The sequence below is a fragment of the Oncorhynchus clarkii genome, chromosome 20 (genome assembly GCF_045791955.1).
Source record: "Oncorhynchus clarkii lewisi isolate Uvic-CL-2024 chromosome 20, UVic_Ocla_1.0, whole genome shotgun sequence".
Classification (NCBI taxonomy): domain Eukaryota; kingdom Metazoa; phylum Chordata; class Actinopteri; order Salmoniformes; family Salmonidae; genus Oncorhynchus; species Oncorhynchus clarkii.
Genome location: NC_092166.1, coordinates 8,893,939 through 8,917,048, shown reverse-complemented (window position 1 = coordinate 8,917,048; position 23,110 = coordinate 8,893,939). Strand labels below are relative to the sequence as shown.

The 23,110-nt window shown below is 44.6% G+C and overlaps 1 protein-coding gene across 1 annotated transcript in view; it reads left to right on the top strand.

Moving 5' to 3' along the window:
• Positions 1-23,110, top strand: part of LOC139376714 (collagen alpha-4(IV) chain-like) — a 78,058-nt gene that overhangs the window by 24,520 nt on the left and 30,428 nt on the right. The window contains exons 18-29 of the mRNA XM_071119588.1: positions 3,082-3,148; positions 7,454-7,561; positions 12,614-12,821; positions 13,115-13,143; positions 14,045-14,134; positions 14,562-14,722; positions 17,824-17,896; positions 18,770-18,876; positions 19,306-19,489; positions 19,690-19,758; positions 20,680-20,787; positions 22,352-22,570. Coding sequence (XP_070975689.1) covers positions 3,082-3,148; positions 7,454-7,561; positions 12,614-12,821; positions 13,115-13,143; positions 14,045-14,134; positions 14,562-14,722; positions 17,824-17,896; positions 18,770-18,876; positions 19,306-19,489; positions 19,690-19,758; positions 20,680-20,787; positions 22,352-22,570 — 1,423 coding nt within the window. The remainder of the gene's footprint in view (positions 1-3,081; positions 3,149-7,453; positions 7,562-12,613; positions 12,822-13,114; positions 13,144-14,044; positions 14,135-14,561; positions 14,723-17,823; positions 17,897-18,769; positions 18,877-19,305; positions 19,490-19,689; positions 19,759-20,679; positions 20,788-22,351; positions 22,571-23,110) is intronic.

Below are 23,110 nucleotides of genomic sequence, written 5' to 3'. Positions count from 1 at the left end.
ACCTCCACCTCGCCAAGCTGTTCACACCTCTCTTGTGGCGGAAGGAACATTTTGCAGTTTTTAAGCAAATTTCCTGCAATTTTCCACATTTTGCCGAATGTGTGTTCATATGATACCTGAGTGACTCAACAAAATAAATGGGGCCCACTGGGGGGTCGAGGCCCCTGGTAAACGGGATCTGTTCACGATAACTACAAAATGTAGATAGCTGGTTAGCCTAACGTACCTACAGTATGTAGATAACATGGGATAGTTGATCAACTGGACATTTCTGGTTATAAAAAGCGCTCCAAGGTCTGTCATTTTCAAAATGTCACCTTGTCTATTCTACTATTACAATTCTAAACCGGGGGGGGGGTCCGTATTAACCGCGTTCTGGATCCCGAGCCAGACCATAGTCTGAAAAGATTGATTCAGTGAAACCAGTATTGCAAAAACTCCACCTAGCCTGTCTGAAGTCAAGGTGGAGCTATTGCCATATCTAATTGCCTCCCCAATCTTTTTAGATCTATATAAGTGTCCAAGGGATCGGGACTAAGCGGTTGATTTGGTATTGTGCATGTTTTGATTCTCTGCTCTGCTCTTCTCTCCTCTGACAGTGGGACCATCATATCTTCTTTTTTTAAATCCTTATTCTTATCAAACCTACACACTGGTTGGATGAAAAGGACACGCTGTTTTCTCCACATTTTCCTCTGGAATGTCTTCCTCTGCTCTCTCAAAGTGTGTTTTTCTTTCCAACTCTCTCCACCCTCTTCCTCTCCACCCTCTTCCTCTCCACCCTCTTCTTCTCCACCCTCTTCCTCTCCACCCTTCTCCTCTTCACCTCTTTCACTCATCTTAGTTCTGTGAGGAATATTTGAAAGGATTCCTGCGTTGCCTCTCTGGCCACATTCCTATGTCTTGTTTTTTCTTTCTCCCTCCTCCCACTACTCCCACCTCCTCCCACTCATCACACCTCTTCCTTGTCACGCCCTGACCTGAGATATGTCTGTTTTCTTTATATTTTGGTTAGGTCAGGGCGTGACTAGGGTGGGTACGCTAGTTTTTGTAGGTCTAGGTGATTTGTATGTTGGTGGCCTGATATGGTTCCCAATCAGATGCAGCTGTTTATCGTTGTCTCTGATTTGGGATCATATTTAGGTAGCCATTTCCCTTTGGTGTTTGTGGGATCTTGTCTATGTCAGCACTCTTTTGGATAGCGGCATGTTTCGTTTTATTATTTTGTTAGTTTGTTCAGTGTTTCATTCTGTAAATGAATAAGAATGTACGCATACCACGCTGCACCTACTCCTCCCAAAACAGATTGATACAACAGTAGCTAAGCTGGGGAGAAGTCTGTCCATAATAAATCGCTACTCTGCTTTCTTGACAGCCCTATCAACAAGGCAGGTCCTACAGGCCCTAGTTTTATCACACCTGGACTACTGTCCAGTCGTGTGGTCAGGTGCCACAAAGAGGGACATAGGCCAATTAGAATTGGCCCAGAACAGAGCAGCACAGCTGGCCCTTGGATGTACACAGCGAGTCAACATTAATAATAGGTATGTCAACCTCTCCTGGTTCAGGGTGGAGGAGATATTGACTGCATCACTACTTGTCTTTGTGAGAGGTATTGACATGTTGAAATCACAGAGCTGTCTGGTAAAGCATCTAGCGCACTTCTCAGACACCCATACATGTCCCACAAGACATGCCACCAGGGGTCTCTTCACAGTCCAGAATAGACTACAGGAAAGACACAGTACTACATAAAGCCATGACTACATGGAACTCTATTCCACATCAAGTAACTCAGTCAAGCAGTAAACTACACTTTATGGAACAGTGCGGACTGTGAAGAGACACACACACACACACACACACACACACACACACACACACACACACACACACACACACACACACACACACACACACACACACACACACACACACACACACACACACACACACACACACATAGGCATTCACACAGCACTCACACAGCACACACACAGCATTCACTTTATTCACAAACACATGCTAACACACGCACACTACACACACACATATATTTTAACATTATTATTTTGCTGTATTATAAATGTTGTATTGTAGATATGTTTTGGTAGAGTAGTGTGTTATGTATTGTTTTATTGTATTTAATTGGGATTGGATCCCAGGAAGAGTAGCTGTGGATTGGCAGGAACTAATGGGGATCCGGAATAAAATACCAAAATACAGTAGGGGCAGGAAACGGACAGAGAACTGGTCGAAGTCAAGGCCTACTTTTGACTAGCTAGCGTACAGAGAGGCAGGTTTTAGCACCATCTACTACATAGCGATGGATGATTTACTAAGAAGCTTCTGCATTTCTTTAGAGCAAGATAATTCTGTTTTGGTGTTCTTCACCTAGGACCAAGGGTGATCGATATCTTTAAAGAGCCCACTCACATTCTCACAACAGTTTACTGTAAACCGGCCCTTCAACTGCCTCCCTCATATTCTTGTCTCAGTCGTTTTTTTAATATATTTATGTATATTTTGAGTGCTTACTCTAAAAAGGTCATTTTTAAAGTTTATATATATTGTTTTACCTTTGTTAAACAATGGCGGCATTTGTAGCAAGGTCTACTAAAATTAAGATTGCTCTACTTTCTGTCCCCAAAGCTTTCTCTCCTTGCCAACCCCTTTGTGATGTCATGCCTGTCGCGCCTGTAACTGTGACATCATCACTAGACATAAAATTGGCTATGGACAAAGATGGACTCAAAAGATGGCCATTGTATTGACATAATAAAACATTTTAGAGAGACTCTTGCAAGAACTCTTCTGTGTACTCTTCTGTGTACTACACTTCTTTCATTCAGGGCCACAGATCTAGCAACTGGAATTTAAATGAATCTCTTGAATTGAAATCGATGCCAATCCAGATAATGAGTAGCACAGTGAGTGTTTCCTGACCATATGATCTGTCCAGGAAAAACTCCTGGCCATATTTATGAGTGATGATCTCCTATGTTGCCCCGCAGTAAATTAATGCATTCTTATTATTATCATTATCATTAGGTAATAATCTCTCTCCCTGTATCCTCGCAGGGCTTCCCAGGAGACAAAGGCATCAGAGGACCGGCGAGCCAAATATACCACAATTCCACTGTAGCAGGTTAGAGGACACCTCAGTTATACGAGGTCCATACTTAAGAACATTAGAAAAAGTTTAAACTTCAAAAACAACCATTTAAAATCATTGACATAGTTACACGTGATACAATGCTACATGTTAGTTGTTCCCATTAGATAACATGTCACATTTAGCGCTATGCTAACCTGACCAGCTAGCAGTGATTTATGTCCGGTAACAAATTCTGTATCAGCCAATTACAAATGTTGACGTATTGTTGTTGGATGTGATCGATCACTTTTCCATGAAAGCGTCCTTAACAAAGTCAAACGGCACCACCTACTAGTCAAAGTTACTAAAACGCACAACATATAAACTGGACGAATAGCTCAGTGTGGTACCAGTGTGGCCTGGTAGTTCCTGGTAGTTCCTGGTATTTCCTGGTAGTTCCTGGTGGCTCCTGGTAGTTCCTGGTGGCTCCTTGTAGTTCCTGGTGGCTCCTTGTAGTTCCTGGTGGCTCCTGGTAGTTCCTGGTGGCTACTGGTAGTTCCTGGTAGTTCCTGGTGGCTCCTGGTGGCTCCTGGTAGTTCCTGGTAGTTTTTGCACACCTACTCATTCCAGGGTTGTTCTTTATTTTTTACTATTTTCTACACTGTAGAATAATAGTGAGGACATCAAAACTATGAAATAACATATATGGAATCACGTAATAACCAAAAAAGTGTAGATTCTACAAATAACTACCCTTTGCCTTGATGACAGCTTTGCACACTCTTGGTATTCTCTCAATCAGCTTCACCTGGAATGCTTTTACAACAGTCTTGAAGGAGTTCCCACATATGCTGAGCACTTGTTGGCTGATTTTCCTTCAGTTATGGTCCATCACTCTCCCTCTTGGTCAAATAGCCCTTACACAGGTCATTGTCCTGTTGAAAGACAAATGATAGTCCCAATAAGCGCAAACCAGATTGGATGGTGTATCGCTGCAGAATGCTGTGGTAGCCATGCTGGTTAAGTGTGCTTTGAAGTCTAAATAAATCACTGACAGTGTCACCAGTAAAGCACCATCACACCTTCTCCTCCATGATTTACAGTGGGAACCACACATGTGGAGATAATCTGTTCACCTAGTCTGCATCTCATAAAGACATGGCGGTTGGAACCAAAAATATCAAATTTGGACTCATCAGACCAAAGGACAGATTTCCACCGGTCTAATGTCCATTGCTCGTGTTTCTTGGCCCAAGCAAGTCTCTTCTTGTTATTGGTGTCCTTTTAGTAGTGTTAATTAAACAAATCAAAATGTATTTTATATCTTCAAAGTAACCATCCTTTGCTTTGATGACAGCTTTGGACACACTTGGCATTCTCTCAACCAGCTTCACCTGGAATGCTTTTCCAAAAGTCTTGAAGGAGTTCCCACATATGCTGGCTGAGTACTGCTTTTCCTTCACTCTGCGGTCCAACTCATCCCAAACCATCTCAATTGGGTTGAAGTCGGGTGATTGGAGGCCAGGTCATCTGATGCAGCACTCCATCCCTCTCGTTCTTGGTCACATAGCCCTTACACAGCCTGTAGGTGTGTTGGGTCATTGTCCTGTTGAAAAATAAATGATCGTCCCACTAAGCGTAAACCAGATGGGATGGCGTATCACTGCATAATGAATCACTGACAGTGCCACCAGAAAAGCACCCCCACACCACCTCCTCCATGCTTCACGGTGGGAACCACACATGCGGAGATCATCCGTTCACCTACTCTGCATATCACAAAGAAACGCTGGTTGAAACCAAAAATCTCAAATTTAGACTCATCAAACCAAAAGGACAGATTTCCACCGGTCTAATGTTCATTGCTCGTGTTTCTTGATCCAAGCAAGTCTCTTCTTATTGGTGTCCTTTAGTAGTGGTTTCTTTGCAGCAATTTGACCATGAAGGCCTGATTTCAAGCAGTCTCCTCTGGACAGTTGATGTTGAGATGTGTCTGTTACTTGAACTCTGTGAAGCATTTATTTGGGCTGCTATTTCTGAGGCTGGTAACTCTAATTAACTTATCCTCTGCAGCAGAGGTAACTCTGGGTCTTCATTTCCTGTGGCAGTCCTCATGAGAGCCAGTTTCATCAGGGGGCTTGATGGTTTTTGCGACTTGAGGAAACTTTCAAAGTTCTGACCTTCATGTCTTAAAGTAATGCTGGACTCTCGCTTCTCTTTGCTTATTTGAGCTGTTCTTGCCATAATATGGACTTGGTCTTTTACCAAACAGGGCTATCATCTGTATACCACCCTACCCTGTCACAACACAACTGATTGGCTCAAACACATTAAGAAGGAAAGAAATTCCACAAATTCAGAAGGCACACCTGTTAATAACTTCTTGATCCTACTTGAGACGCAGATGTCTCAACTAGGCACCTGGAAATGCAAATGCGCTACGCTAAATGCTAAATGTACTCGTTAAAACTCAAACCTTGATCAAAATTCACAAGCAGGGTATTGAATTAAAGCTACACTCGTTGTGAACCTAGCCAACAAGTCAGATTTTTAAAATGCTTTTCGGCGAAAGCATGAGAAGCTATTATCTGATCGCATGCAAGACCTCAAAATGCCTGAATGCGACGTAAACAAAGACTTTGCTTATCCGGCGCTGCACAAAACGCAGAAATAAAATATAAAACATTCATTACCTTTGACGAGCTTCTTTCTTGGCACTCCTATATGCCCCATAAACATCACTTTTGGGTCTTTTTTTCGTTTAAATCGGTCCATATATACCCAAAATAGCCATCTATGGAAGCTGTGTCATTCAGAAAAAAACATTGTTTTTAAACGCTGCGTCATTTTTTAAAATTAAAAAAGTCGACGATAAACTTTCACAAAACACTTCGAAATACTTTTGTAATCCAACTTTAGGTATTAGTAAACGTTTATAATCTATCAAAATGATTACAGGGCGATGTATATTCAATAGCTCCTCGTCTGCAAATCAATGGCTGCCAATGTGCACATTGAAAACATCCTGGTGGAGACCGGAAGAAACGGAATCCAGATAGTTGGATTTTCCAACAAAAAATTCAATTGAAAATGACGACAATGGCGACATCGTGTGGAATTTGTATGAATTGCATGCAGGTCGATATTAAATTTTGTCCCCTTTTAACAACTCGTGAAAGTGACTTATGGAAATAATTTTTAGCTTTCAGAGAGCAGTTTTTCTTGCGTTTTTCAATGAAACACACGATCTGTTATAGTCACAGCCGTGATTTAACCAGTTTTAGAAACTTCAGAGTGTTTTCTATCCACACATACTAATCATATGCATATACTATATTCCTGGCATGAGTAGCAGGACGCTGAAAAGTTGCGCGATTTTTAACAGAATGTTCGAAAAAGGAAGGGGTAGACTTAAGAGGTTTTAATTGAAATGCATTCCAGGTGACCTCATGAAGCTGGTTGAGAGAATGCCAAGAGTGTGCAAAGCTGTCATCAAGGAAAGGGGTGGCTACTTTGAAGAATTTGAAATATAAAATATATTTTGATTAGTTTAACACTTTTTTGGTTACTACATGATTCTATGTGTTATTTCATAGTTTCAATTGCTTCACTATTATTCTATAAATAGTAAAAATAAAGAAAAACCCTTGAATGAGTAGGTGTGTCCAAACATGCAGGGGCGCAACATGTCCCGCCACATTCTGAAATTGCACCCCCCCCCCCCCCCAGTTTTATCATTGGAATGTGACACAAAACAGGCAACACTGTGCTTTAGAACCATGCCGACGCCTCTGAGCGTCAGATCCCTTGCTACGCAAAAACACACGCTTTTGTCATATGTGAACACGTGCATGTATTATTGGGACGCTGCACTTTACAGACCAAGTAAACCTTGAATTTGAAGGCTTAAAATAGCCCTCTGGTGGACAAATTGACTTATTTTAAGAAGTGCCATTGGATATAAAGTCTTAAGATCTTTGATAAGTTGATGCGGAATTTGTTACTGAACCTAATCACTGCCACCTGGTCAGGATAACATAGGGCTAAATGTGCCAGGTTGTGTAATGGGAAAAACTAACATAGCATTTTATCACCTGCAACTACATCAACCATTTAATTTGGCTAACGCACATTTTGAGACAAAGTTTTTCTAATGTTCTCAAATATGGATCCATAGAGTTTATTTATGTTGTTTGTTATGTTTATTTCTTCAACCTTTTTGTTTATCCAGAGAAACATGATCCAAGACAATGTGAGATTATGATTAGGAAATACCTGTAGGAAGAAAACATAACAGCGCATGAGATCTGAATCATGGTCAAATAAGAAACAGACTCTGTATCCACTGTATTGCAGGTTACCCTGGTGATCCCGGCCCCCAGGGTCCAAGGGGAGCACCAGGAGACATTGGAGAGATGGGCATTAATGGACCTCCTGGACCACCAGGGGTATTAAGCTCCACAGGTCAACATTTCACCATCTTTATGATATATAATATATCCTATCCCCTATTTTTCTAAATGTTCTGTCTTTTTTCTGTTCCTGTTTCCTAATTGTCATACCTTCCACCAATTCCTTATACCAGCCTTTTCCTTTTTTAATCCAAGAACGGAAGTAAACAAGAGTCACTTTGGGATGGATTATTGTGGCCAAGGGCCAGTCTTCTGTCCCCTGCCTTTTCTATCCATTCACTTCCTGTCCTACTATAGTAGACAATGCCCATATTTGTACAAAATAAGAGCACAGCTGTTCTAACTTGTGCTCTTACTTTTTCATGGCTCTGTAAGTCTATTTGCCCCCTTTCTGATTTTCTCTATGTTTGCATATCTTTGATATGGAATGTTGTCACATCTTCAACCAAAACCTAATACTAGATTAAGGGAACCTGAGTTTACAAATAACCCCCCAAAATTGTGAAACTTATTTCATTTATTTAATTAACAAAGTTATGCAACACCCAATTCCCCTGTGTGGAAAAAGTAAGTGTCCCCTTACACTCAGTAACTGGTTCTGCCAACTTCAGCTGCAATGACTGCAACCAAAAGCTTCCTGAAACAGCGGATGTTCATTTTTATGCAGACGATACTGTTCTTTATTCAAGCGGTAGTAGTTTATCTTTAGCTTTTGAAAATGCCCAAAGAGCATTTAACATCATACAACCGAATCTGTATGATTTAAAGCTGATTCTAAATGTGGGTAAAACAAATTGCATGGCATGTTACAAATCATGTCATTGCTTCATTGGCTGGACATACTACAGAGCAAGTACAAGTGTACAAATATTTGGGTGTGTGGGTTGATGACAAGCTGAGCTTCACTGTGCATGTAGAGAACTTGATAAGGAAGCTCAAGCTGAAAATAGGATTTTATTACCGGCATAAGGCTTGTTTTTCTTTTGAGGCCAGGAAGGAGCTGGTACGATGTACATTACTGTCGGTTTTAGATTTGAGTGATTGTTACGACTTCTAGGAGTAGTGGGTGCGGAGTCAGGCGCAGAGGGTTTAGGACAATAGTATGTATTCCGGTGACAGAAACGGTCACGTCAAAAACACCAGGCGCATACAAACTACCGGCCCAAAAACAGGACCCAAACAGTCCGGAGAAAATAAGAAAATGCACATCCACAAAACGAACAGAGGAACAAGCCCGCACAAAAGCAGGCGGGCATAACCGTCTTAAATAGCCCCAACCACAACCCAAACAAGAAACAGGTGTAACCAATAAGACAAAACTAACAGAAAAGGAAAAGGGGATCGGTGGCAGCTAGTAGACCGGAGACGACGACCGACGAGCGCCGCCCGAACAGGGAGAGGAGCCACCTTCTGTGGGAGTCGTGACAGTGATGTTTATATACAGTATATCACAAAAGTGAATACACCCCTCACATTTTTGTAAATATGAGTATATATTTTCATGTGAGAAGACTGAAGAAATGACACTTTGCTACAATGTAAAGTAGTGAGTGTACAGCTTGTATAACAGTGTAAATTTGCTGTCCCCTCAAAATAACACAGACAGACATTAATGTCTAAACCGCTGGCAACAGAAGTGAGTACACCCCTAAGTGAAAATGTCCAAATTGGGCCCAAAGTGTCAATATTTTGTGTGGCCACCATCATTTTCCAGCACTGCCTTAACCCTCTTGGGCATGGAGTTCACCAGAGCTTCACAGGTTGCCACTGTAGTCCTCTTCCACTCCTCCATGATGACATCACGGAGCTGGTGGATGTTAGAGACCTTGGTACTCCTCCACCTTCCGTTTGAGGATGCCCCACAGATGCTCAATAGGGTTTAGGTTTGGAGACATGCTTGGCCAGTCCATCACCTTTACCCTCAGCTTCTTTAGCAAGGCAGTGGCTGTCTTGGAGGTGTGTTTGGGGTCGTTATCATGTTGGAATACTGCCCTGCGGCCCAGTCTCCGAAGGGAGGGGATCATGCTCTGCTTCAGTATGTCACTGTACATGTTGGCATTCATGGTTCCCTCAATGAACTGTAGCTCCCCAGTGCCGGCAGCACTCATGCAGCCCCAGACCATAACACTCCCACCACCATGCTTGACTGTAGGCAAGACACACTTATCTTTGTACTCCTCACCTGGTTGCCGCCACACAAGCTTGACACCATCTGACCCAAATCTCATCAGACCACAGGACATGGTTCCAGTAATCCATGTCCTTAATCTGCTTGACTTCAGCAAACTGTTTGCGGGCTTTCTTGTGCATCATCTTTAGAAGAGGCTTCCTTCTGGGACGACAGCCATGCAGACCAATTTGATGCAGTGTACGGCGTATGGTCTGAGCACTGACAGGCTGACCCCCCACCCCTTCAACCTCTGCAGCAATGCTGGCAGCACTCATATGTCTATTTCCCAAAGACAACCTCTGGATATGACGCTGAGCACATGCACTCAACTTCTTTGGTCGACCATGGCGAGGCCTGTTCTGAGTGGAACCTGTCCAGTTAAACCGCTGTATGGTCTTGGCCACCGTGCTGCAGCTCAGGGTCTTGGCAATCTTCTTATAGCCCAGGCCATCTTTATGTAGAGCAACAATTATTTATTTTTCTTCAGATCCTCAGAGAGTTATTTGCCATGAGGTGCCATGTTGAACTTCCAGTGACCAGTCAGTATGAGGGAGTGTGAGAGCGATGACACCAAATTTAACACACCTGCTCCCCATTCACACCCGAGACCTTGTAACACTAACGAGCCACATGACACCGGGGAGGGAAAATGGCTAATTGGGCCCAATTTGGACATTTTCACTTAGGGGTGTACTCACTTTTGTTGCCAGCGGTTTAGACATTAATGGCTGTGTGTTGAGTTATTTTGAGGGGACAGCAAATTTACACTGTTATACAAGCTGTACACTCACTACTTCACATTGTAGCAAAGTGTCATTTCTTCAGTGTTGTCACATGAAAAGATATACTAAAAAATTTACAAAAATGTGAGGGGTGTACTCACTTTTGTGATATACTGTATATGCAGGCCTCAGCCACTACCCTGAGAGCACTTGATTCAGTGTATCATGCAGCCCTCAGGTTCATTACAAATCAGAAACGTCTAACACATCATTTTGATCTCTACAGCGCTGTTGGCTGGTCGTCATTGACCTTGCGTAAGGCTTAAACACTGGTAGACACTGATTTATAAGGCCATATTGGGTAAAATGCCATTTTATCTCTTCTTTTTTAGTCCGGTCAGTAAATAAATCTCAATTACGGTCCCATTCTGATTTGCTTTTAACAGTACCAAAAATTAGAACAGGTCATGGTAGAAATAGTTTTAGTTACTTAGCACCGTGGTCCTGGAATTCTCTCCTGAACATTTTAAAATGTGATGATCTAGTTTCGTTGGTGGAGTTTAAACACTTAATCAATGTATATATCATAGAAGAGTGTTTATTGTTTTTAGGCCAGCTGTTTTTAGTCAAGATGTAATTGTTGTACTGTATGTGTGTTTATAGTTTTGTTTAATGTTGTGTTAGTGTATGTAAGTTGTTTTGTCTGAAACGTTGTTCCCTCTGCTGCTATTGGACCAGGTCTCTCTTGGAAAAGAGATGTTATCTCAATGAGAAAAACCTGTATAAATAAAGATAAAATACCATTTAAAAAAATAAAGTTGTCGATCAGTCTCTCTCATCGCCATGCAGAACTGCTTTAACTCATTTGTGGGTTTTCAAGCGTGAACTGCTTGTTTCAAGTCCTGCCACAACATCTTAATTGGGATTAGGTCTGGACTTTGACTAGGCCGTTCCAAAACTTCAAGTGTGTTGCTTTTTTCATGTAGACTTAATTGTGTGTTTCGGATCATTGTCTTGCTGCATGACCCAGCTGCGCTTCAGTTCACAGACAGATGGCCTGACATTCTCCTGTAGAATTATCTGATACAGAGCAGAATTCATGGTTCCTTCTATTAAGACAAGCTGTCCAGGTCCCGAGGCAGCAAAGCATCTCCAAACCATCACACTACCACCACCATGCTTGACCGTTAGTGTAAGGTTCTTACTGCGGAATACAGTGTTTGGTTTTCACCAGACATAATGGGACCCATCTCATCCAAAAAGTTGACTCCAGTTTGCCAAAAACCACCTGCATGATAATTAAGACTCTTGGAAGAATGTTCTATGGACAGATAATTCAAAAGTATAACTTTTTGAACGACATGGGTCCCATTATGCCTTTTGAAAACCAAACACTGCATTCCACAGTAAGAACCTCGTAAAAACGGTCAAGCATGGTGGAATGTTAGATCATCCATCTGCGAGTCGATCAAATCAAAGTTAATTTGTCACGTGCACCGAATACAACAGGTGTTGTAAAGTGAAATGCTGAATACAACAGGTGTAGTAGACCTTACAGTGAAATGCTTACTTACAGGCTCTAACCAACAGTGCAAAAAAAGGTATTAAGTGAACAATAGATAAGTAAAGAATTAAAAACAACAGTAAAAAAAATATAGTAAAACACGAGTTTACATGAAAATGGCCAAGTCAAAGTCCAGACCTAATCCCAATTGAGATGTTGTGGCAGGACTTGAAACGAGCAGTTCCTGCTTGAAAATCCACAAATGTCGCTGAGCTAAAGCAGTTCTGCATGGAAGAGTGGGGCAAAATTCCTCCACAGCAGCGTGAGAGACTGATCAACAACTACAGGAAGCATTTGGTTGGAGTCATTGCAGCTAAAGGTGGAACAACTAGTTATTGAGTGAAAGGGGGCAAATACTTTTTCCACATAGGGGCATTGGGTGTTGCGTAACTTTGTTTATGAAATAAATTAAATAAGTATGTAATTGTTGTATTATTTGTTCCCCCCAGGTTCCCTTTATCTAATATTAGGTTTTGGTTGAAGATTTGGTATCAAAAATATTAAAAAGTAGAGGAAATTAGAAAGGGGGCATATACTTTTTCACAGCACTGTATTGCCCGTAAGCTCTGCTACCATGCTCCACTCACTATATCCATCACCTTTCACCCCTCAACCCCTGACCCCTCGTCTGTCCTTTTCATTGTCCAGGTCAACCAGGGCAGCTAGGTTACCCCGGTCTCCCTGGTCCTAAGGGTTTAAAGGGGGAGCCAGGAAGGTACTACACTATAGAGTCAATACCAGGACAACCAGGTGAAAGAGGGCGTCCCGGAGCCAAGGGGTTCAGAGGCCCCCCGGGTCGTCCAGGTAGGACCACACAATACCAGACTGTATGGAGTCACACCACAAGCTCTCTCTAGCCACTGTCCATGACTTAGATATGATCTGCCAATTTTCATGTAGTCATTGAAATGGTACATGTTGGAACTTTAAATGATGCACGTTCTAGCGTAAATACAAGGTATACTGTGAACTGTTACTGACACGGTGTGCGTTTTTCCTTCCATTGTGTGCACCTCCTTGGCCTAACATAATCGCTGTGTTTCGACGGTGTATAATTACTGGAATTCTGTTAGGATGTGGAGGTAAGCGTGATGTCATTGTATATTGATTGTGATAAACTGTCTGGTTCGAGCCCTGAATGGCTGACAGCCGTGGTATATCAGACCGTAATACCACGGGTATGACAAAACATTTTATTTTTACTGCTCTAATTACGTTGGTTACCAGTTTATAATAGCAGTAAGGCACTTTGGGGGTTTGTGGTATATTTGCCAATGTACCACGGCTAAGGACCGTATCTAGCGACTCAAATCAAACTTTATTCGTCACATGCACCGAATACAACAAGTGTAGACTTTACCATGAAATGCTTTCTTACAAGCCCTTAACCAACAGTGCAGTTCAAGACGAGTTAAGAAAATATTTACCCAATAAATTAAAGTAAAAAGTAACACAATAAAATAACAATAACGAGGCTATATACAGGGGGTACCGGTACCGAGTCAATGTGTGGGGGTACAGGTTAGAGGTCATTTGTACATGTAGGTAGTGGTGAAGTGACTATGCATAGATAATAAACAGCGAGTGGCAGCAGTGTACAAAACAAATGCGGGGGGGGGGGGATGTAATAGTCCGATGGCCATTTTATTAATTGTTCAGCAGTCTTATGGCTTGGGGGTAGAAGCTGTTAAGGAGCCTTTCGGTCTGTTGCTTCGTGCCTAAGAACAGCCCTTAGCCGTGGTGTATTGGCCATACACCTCCTCGGGCCTTATTGCTTCATTAAACTATCAACATATTTCAAATACTGCTTCGGGCAGCGTCCCAAATAGCATTATATTTCTCATATAGTGCCCTGCTTTTAGGGCCCAGAGGGTACATAGTAATGCTCTGGAATAGTATGGAATGGTGCTGTTTGGGATGCAGACTAGATGTTGGACTGACACAATGCAAAGTTTCAGGTTGTTAGTCCATTTTCTGAAGTCACTGATATAACTGGCACTGATGATCAGTGGAGATATGTTTTTAATTATACATTTTTTTTTTGGGGGGGGGGGGGCGTTTGCCAATCATGTCCTGTAGGCATTTATTGTGTTCCTGGTGAGCCGGGTGTACGAGGAGACGATGGCGATACCGGATATCCAGGATTAACGGGATACAAAGGAGAAAAAGGTGAATGACCTTTATTTATTTTGATGTATTTAACGTGGCAAGTCAGTTAAGAGCAAATTGTTATTTTAAAGTGACAGCCTACCCCGGCCAAACCCTAACCCGGACGACGCTGGGTCAATCCCAAACCCTAACCCGGACGACGCTGGGTCAATCCCAAACCCTAACCCGGACGACGCTGGGTCAATCCCAATCACGGCCGGTTGTGATACAGCCTGGAATCAAACCAGGGTCTGTAGTGACGCCTCTAGCACTAAGATGCAGTACCTTAGACCGCTGCGCCACTTGGGACCTGTTGGTTGTATGCACTTGTTTCTTCCGTGTGTGTGTTTGTATGTGTGTGTGTGTGTGTTTGTATGTGTGTGTGTGCGCGTCTGTGCATGTCTGTCTGCGTGTGATTACACTAACCATGTCTGCGTCTGTCCTTCAGGCTACAACGGTGAGTGTGAGTGTACGTACGAGAATGGTCACAGAGGGATCCCAGGTCCTCCGGGCCCCCGCGGACCCCTAGGTTATGATGGGCTGCCAGGGCACAGCGGACAGAAAGGTGACCATGGATATAATGGGGACCCTGGCTCACAAGGATCCCACGTAAGGCTAACCCATATTGTAGAACATAGAAACTAATTATAAACCCTTTTTGTCTGGACTGTAGGGAAACGCAGGCAGGTTACAGGGATGTTGTCTGGACTGTAGGGAAACGCAGGCAGGTTACAGGGATGTTGTCTGGACTGTAGGGAAACGCAGGCAGGTTACAGGGATGTTGTCTGGACTGTAGGGCAACCCAGGCAGGTTACAGTGCTGTTGTATGGACTGTAGGGCAACCCAGGCAGGCTACAGGGATGTTGTCTGGACTGTAGGGAAACCCAGGCAGGTTACAGTGATGTTGTCTGGACTGTAGGGCAACCCAGGCAGGCTACAGTGATGTTGTCTGGACTGTAGGGCAACCCAGGCAGGTTACAGTGATGTTGTCTGGACTGTAGGGCAACCCAGGCAGGTTACAGTGATGTTGTCTGGACTGTAGGGCAACCCAGGCAGGTTACAGTGATGTTGTCTGGACTGTAGGGCAACCCAGGCAGGCTACAGTGATGTTGTCTGGACTGTAGGGCAACCCAGGCAGGTTACAGTGATGTTGTCTGGACTGTAGGGCAACCCAGGCAGGCTACAGTGATGTTGTATGGACTGTAGGGCAACCCAGGCAGGTTACAGGGATGTTGTCTGGACTGTAGGGCAACCCAGGCAGGCTACAGTGATGTTGTATGGACTGTAGGGCAACCCAGGCAGGCTACAGTGATGTTGGCTGGACTGTAGGGCAACCCAGGCAGGCTACAGGGATGTTGTCTGGACTGTAGGGCAACCCAGGCAGGTTACAGTGATGTTGTATGGACTGTAGGGCAACCCAGGCAGGCTACAGGGATGTTGTCTGGACTGTAGGGAAACGCAGGCAGGTTACAGGGATGTTGTCTGGACTGTAGGGAAACGCAGGCAGGTTACAGTGATGTTGTATGGACTGTAGGGCAACCCAGGCAGGCTACATGGATGTTGTCTGGACTGTAGGGCAACCCAGGCAGGTTATAGTGATGTTGTCTGGACTGTAGGGAAACGCAGGCAGGTTACAGTGATGTTGTATGGACTGTAGGGCAACCCAGGCAGGTTACAGTGATGTTGTATGGACTGTAGGGCAACCCAGGCAGGTTACAGTGATGTTGTCTGGACTGTAGGGCAACCCAGGCAGGCTACAGTGATGTTGTCTGGACTGTAGGGAAACGCAGGCAGGTTACAGTGATGTTGTATGGACTGTAGGGCAACCCAGGCAGGTTATAGTGATGTTGTCTGGACTGTAGGGAAACGCAGGCAGGTTACAGTGATGTTGTATGGACTGTAGGGCAACCCAGGCAGGTTACAGTGATGTTGTATGGACTGTAGGGCAACCCAGGCAGGTTACAGTGATGTTGTCTGGACTGTAGGGCAACCCAGGCAGGCTACAGTGATGTTGTCTGGACTGTAGGGAAACGCAGGCAGGTTACAGTGATGTTGTATGGACTGTAGGGCAACCCAGGCAGGTTACAGTGATGTTGTATGGACTGTAGGGCAACCCAGGCAGGTTACAGTGATGTTGTATGGACTGTAGGGTAACCCAGGCAGGTTACAGTGATGTTGTATGGACTGTAGGGCAACCCAGGCAGGATACAGGGATGTTGTCTGGACTGTAGGGCAACCCAGGCAGGTTATAGTGATGTTGTCTGGACTGTAGGGAAACGCAGGCAGGTTACAGTGATGTTGTATGGACTGTAGGGCAACCCAGGCAGGTTACAGTGATGTTGTATGGACTGTAGGGCAACCCAGGCAGGTTACAGTGATGTTGTCTGGACTGTAGGGCAACCCAGGCAGGCTACAGTGATGTTGTCTGGACTGTAGGGCAAGCCAGGCAGGTTACAGTGATGTTGTATGGACTGTAGGGCAACCCAGGCAGGTTACAGTGATGTTGTATGGACTGTAGGGCAACCCAGGCAGATTACAGTGATGTTGTCTGGACTGTAGGGCAACCCAGGCAGGCTACAGTGATGTTGCCTGGACTGTAGGGAAACGCAGACAGGTTACAGTGATGTTGTATGGACTGTAGGGCAACCCAGGCAGGTTACAGTGATGTTGTATGGACTGTAGGGAAACGCAGGCAGGTTACAGTGATGTTGTATGGACTGTAGGGCAACCCAGGCAGGTTACAGTGATGTTGTATGGACTGTAGGGCAACCCAGGCAGATTACAGTGATGTTGTCTGGACTGTAGGGCAACCCAGGCAGGCTACAGTGATGTTGCCTGGACTGTAGGGAAACGCAGACAGGTTACAGTGATGTTGTATGGACTGTAGGGCAACCCAGGCAGGTTACAGTGATGTTGTATGGACTGTAGGGCAACCCAGGCAGGTTACAGTGATGTTGTATGGACTGTAGGGTAACCCAGGCAGGTTACAGTGATGTTGTATGGACTGTAGGGCAACCCAGGCAGGCTACAGGGATGTTGTCTGGACTGTAGGGCAACCCAGGCAGGTTACAGTGATGTTGTCTGGACTGTAGGGCAACCCAGGCAGGCTACAGTGATGTTGTCTGGACTGTAGGGCAAGCCAGGCAGGTTACAGTGATGTTGTATGGACTGTAGGGCAACCCAGGCAGGTTACAGTGATGTTGTATGGACTGTAGGGCAACCCAGGCAGGCTACAGGGATGTTGTCTGGACTGTAGGGCAACCCAGGCAGGTTATAGTGATGTTGTCTGGACTGTAGGGCAACCCAGGCAGGCTACAGTGATGTTGTCTGGACTGTAGGGCAAGCCAGGCAGGTTACAGTGATGTTGTCTGGACTGTAGGGCAACCCAGGCAGGTTACAGTGATGTTGTCTGGACTGTAGGGTAACCCAGGCAGGTTACAGTGATGTTGTCCGGACTGTAGGGCAACCCAGGCAGGTTACAGTGATGTTGTCCGGACTGTAGGGCAACCCAGGCAGGTTACAGTGATGTTGTCTGGACTGTAGGGCAACCCAGGCAGGTTACAGTGATGTTGTCTGGACTGTAGGGCAACCCAGGCAGGTTACAGTGATGTTGTCTGGACTGGCAACGCAGGCAGGTTACAGTGATGTTGTCTGGACTGTCAACCCAGGCAGGTTACAGTGATGTTGTCTGGACATGCTTCCCCCTGTAGGGCAACCCAGGCAGGCCTGGTTACAATGGAGTGAAGGGGCAGAAGGGAGAGTCCTATGTGACCAACTACAAAGGTGAGTGGAAGATGCGATCCAGATTAGAACGGGCAACGTGAGAAAATCTCTTACGCCTCGATCAGACCATCAGCGTCATTGCGTTTTGGTACACCAGAAGTACACTCATTTCCATTGGAACGCTGCGTTTGCCTTGCATCATTGCGTTGTAGAGGCAGTTGCACTGCGTTCTGGTTGGTGCATACCTTGGGATTTATCCTAGAATGCATCAAACTGTATGTGTAGACTATACAGAAAGGTTGGCAGAAGGTTAATGTTGAAACTTACACACACACACACACACACACACATAACCAGTTAACATTGGCGCGCCAGGGTAGCCAAGTGGTTAGAGTGTTGGACTAGTAACCAGAAGGTTGCAAGTTCAAACCCCCGAGCTGACAAGGTACAAATCTGTCATTCTCCCCTGAACAGGCAGTTAACCCACTGTTCCTAGGCCCTCATTGAAAATAAGAATTTGTTCTTAACTGACTTGTCTAGTTAAATAAAGGTAAAAACAAAAAACACATGTCTGATTACATAATGATGGAAATCTGATTGCAGGATTTATTAAGCAGCAATGATGATCTGATCGAGGCGTTACGAGTCTCTATAGAACACCACACCAATACCACTGACAGGACAGTTATTTAGTATGTGTATGTGATCCCTGTGGGAATTGAACCCGTACCTTGTGTCATACTTTTCCACAGAGGAGAACAGTGCTGTATATTTTAACCCATGCTGGTTTGAAATTACGTTTGTCAAATTACATGAAATGTAAAATGCACTTTTTAAATGACCCCTCAACCTTCTTCATAACATTGCCTTTAGCATTTTGGTGTAATACATTGACATTACATAACTTGTTGTTTTGGACATTTTAATTGACAGGTGCGAAGGGTGACCCGGGCTTCAATGGCCCCAACGGACCACATGGCGCCACCGGTCGACCAGGATCCGATGGCTTCCCTGGCGCTGTGGGAGACCCCGGACCCCCGGTGAGTTAGTGGGCTAGTCTGTCAGAGGAACATTAATCCACCCAGGGTCATTTTGATTTGAAATGTGGGGGGACATTAGGATCATTTCCTACATTTCTACACTATAATATTGGGGTAACAGTCAATTCCCACTGGGCACAGACGTTAATTCAACGTCTATTCAACGTCTATTCCACGTTGGTTCAATGTAATTTCATTGAAATGACGTGGAAACAACGTTGCTTCAACCAGTGTGTTCCCAGCGGGTTAGTGCATCTGCAGTCTGTCTGTGTTGTCAGTGTACGATTTCTGCTCCGGGCTTCCACTAGGTACAGATCTAGGATCAGCTTGCCCTCCCCAAGTCCCAAACTAAATCATTAGTGGGGAAACACAAAACTGACTTTAGATCAGCCTGTAAGGGACAACTTGTGATGACTTGCCATCCGTCAGGGTGACGGTTACGGTGGCTCGGTAGGTGACAAAGGCTACCCAGGGCTCCATGGTCCTGAAGGCCCCCCAGGCAGACCGGGCCCCCCAGGCCCTGGTGCTCCAGGCCGTCATGGCCACCAAGGGCCCCCAGGGGACGCGGGCCTCCCAGGTCCCCCTGGACAAACTGGACAACCTGGACCTCTAGGTAGGACCGATAGAGAGTGAAACCCCTGAATGAAAATCTACTCCGTGGTAATGGTCTTAGGTTAACATTATGTAATTTTAATATTTACTGAACAAAATGTGTTCTATCTATTTATTGCATATATGTGTTTAATCATGCCAAATCTAGTTCAGCTCAAAATCTGTTTTACCGAAGGGAAACCTTTTTCTTTGCATCACCAGGCGAGGTTCTGCACTGTGGCCCTTCCAACCCTGGCCTACCTGGCTTAAAGGGTCTACTTGGGCCCCCAGGTAAGCAACTACTGTACATACACACATCATCTTTAACAGTGTCAGTATGTGTTTTTAGGCTTTCTTAAGCATACTTTGGGAGTCTGAAATATGATTAATAGGTGATATATTGATTGAACGTGGTGATAGATTGATTGACAGTGTTGATACATTGATTGACAGGATATATATTGATTGACAGTGGTGATAGACTGATTGACAGGGGATATATTGATTGACAGTGTTGATACATTGATTGTCAGGATATATATTGATTGACAGTGGTGATAGACTGATTGACAGGGGATAGATTGATTGACAGTGGTGATAGACTGATTGACAGGGGATATATTGATTGACAGTGTTGATACATTGATTGACAGGATATATATTGATTGACAGTGGTGATAGACGGATTGACAGGGGATATATTGATTGACAGTGGTGATAGACTGATGGACAGGGGATATATTGATTGACAGTGGTGATAGATTGATTGACAGTGTTGATACATTGATTGACAGGATATATATTGATTGACAGTGGTGATAGACTGATTGACAGGGGATATATTGATTGACAGTGTTGATACATTGATTGACAGGATATATATTGATTGACAGTGGTGATAGACTGATTGACAGGGGATATATTGATTGACAGTGTTGATACATTGATTGACAGGATATATATTGATTGACAGTGGTGATAGACTGATTGACAGGGGATATATTGATTGACAGTGTTGATACATTGATTGACAGTGGTGATAGACTGATTGACAGTGGTGATAGACTGATTCACAGTGGTGATAGACTGATTGACAGTGGTGATAGACTGATCGACAGGGGATATATTGATTGACAGTGGTGATAGACTGATCGACAGGGGATATATTGATTACCACTGATTGATCAACCTGTTCTGATTGACCCTCCCCAGGGAATCCTGGGCCACCAGGACCACTTGGTTTCCCAGGTCCCACAGGTTCCCTTGGACCTCAAGGCATGAGAGGAGATGACGGGACAGATGGAGGAACTGGACCACCAGGTAATGACGGTTTGGAAGGAATCATCACACTTTGTACATGGGGCCTCCTGAGTGGCTCAGTGATCCAAGGCACTGCATCGCAGCGCTAGCTGTGCTACTAGAGATCCTGGTTCGAGTCCAGGATCTGCCGCGACCGGGAGGCCCATGGGGCGGCGCACAATTGACCAAGCGATGTTATCCATTCCAAATGAATGTGTTCTGGGTTTATTTTGTAAATTAGCTTTTATGTCATTAATAGACATAGTTTAGTTGGATGGGTGGTTGGAGTGTTTGTTGGTCAGTGGGTTCATTTGATAGGCAGACAAGTGATGAGGCTGTGATAAGTGATGAGGCTGTGATAAGTGATGAGGCTGTGATAAGTGATGAGGCTGTGATAAGTGATGAGGCTGTGATAAGTGATGAGGCTGTGATAAGTGATGAGGCTGTGATAAGTGATGAGGCTGTGATAAGTGATGAGGCTGTGATAAGTGATGAGGCTGTGATAAGTGATGAGGCTGTGATAAGTGATGAGGCTGTGATAAGTGATGAGGCTGTGATAAGTGATAAGGCTCAAGTAAAATCAAACCAGCGTTGCATTCTATCTTTATGAAATGGATTGGACCTGGCTAGGTTCCGCCATACATCCAGTAGAGGGCAGTGCTACTCCTACCTCAGCCGTGCTACTCCAGTGCTACTCCTACCTCAGCCGTGCTACTCCAGTGCTACTCCTACCTCAGCCGTGCTACTCCAGTGCTACTCCTACCTCAGCAGTGCTACTCCTACCTCAGCAGTGCTACTCCAGTGCTACTCCTACCTCAGCAGTGCTACTCCTACCTCAGCAGTGCTATTCCAGTGCTACTCCTACCTCAGCAGTGCTACTCCTACCTCAGCAGTGCTATTCCAGTGCTACTCCTACCTCAGCAGTGCTACTCCAGTGCTAACCCTACCTCAGCCGTGCTACTCCAGTGCTACTCCTACCTCAGCAGTGCTACTCCTACCTCAGCAGTGCTACTCCAGTGCTACTCCTACCTCAGCAGTGCTACTCCTACCTCAGCAGTGCTATTCCAGTGCTACTCCTACCTCAGCAGTGCTACTCCAGTGCTACTCCTACCTCAGCAGTGCTACTCCTACCTCAGCAGTGCTACTCCAGTGCCAGTGCTACTCCTACCTCAGCAGTGCTACTCCTACCTCAGCAGTGCTACTCCAGTGCTACTCCTACCTCAGCAGTGCTACTCCTACCACAGCAGTGCTACTCAAGTGCTACTCCTACCTCAGCAGTGCTACTCCAGTGCTACTACAGTAAAACTCCTACCTCAGCAGTGCTACTCCTACCTCAGCAGTGCTACTCCTACCTCAGCAGTGCTACTCCAGTAAAACTCCTACCTCAGAAATTCTAATCCAGACGATATTGAAAAGAGACACAAAACTTGACCGTGGTCATTCCTCGGGCCTGTAATATTTACACAGTAAAATTAAGACGGGTTATAACTGAAGGGACTGGTTGGAGAGTTTGTGTTTGTAGTTAGTGTTTGTAGTTAGTCTGAGTAGTTAGATGGTTCATGTCTGGATCCCTCTTCCCAAACAGGACACCAAGGATGTGTTGGAGATAATGGTGACCCTGGTCAACCTGGAATCAACCTGGACGGACCACCAGGACTCCGTGGACCACCAGGCTCTCCAGGCTGGCCGGGACCTCCAGGAGACACCTTCAACACCGGACCTGGTCCCGTGGGTCCACCTGGACTACCTGGGTTACTGGGACCCAAGGGAGATCCTGGTTTGCCAGGCATCCCTGGACCTCCAGGTGCATCTAACTCACTGTTAATACACACACACACACACACACACACACACACAATATTACACTGTCATAACATCTAGTAGTCAACACAGTGAAAGAGAGACCATTATAGAGCAGTGGACATTGGAAGAACATTGCATTGGCCCACCAGACACTGTTACTGTATATGTACAGTACCAGGCAGAAGTTTGGACACACCTACTCATTCCAGGGTTTTTCTTTACTATTTCTTTACTTTTCTTTCTTTAGTATTTTTAGAGTGAAGTCATCAACACTATGAAATAACACACATGGAATCATGTAGTAAGCAAAAAAGTGTTAAACAAATCAAAATATATGTAATATTTGAGATTCTTTTAAAGTAGCTCTCTCAATCAGCTTCACCTGTAATGCTTTTCCAAAAGTCTTGAAGGAGTGCTACATCATATGTTGAGCACTTGTTGGCTGCTTTTCCTTCGCTCTGCAGTCCAACTCAACCCTAACCATCTCAACTGGATTGAGGTTGGGTGATTGTGGAGGCCAGGTCATCTGATGCAGCACTCC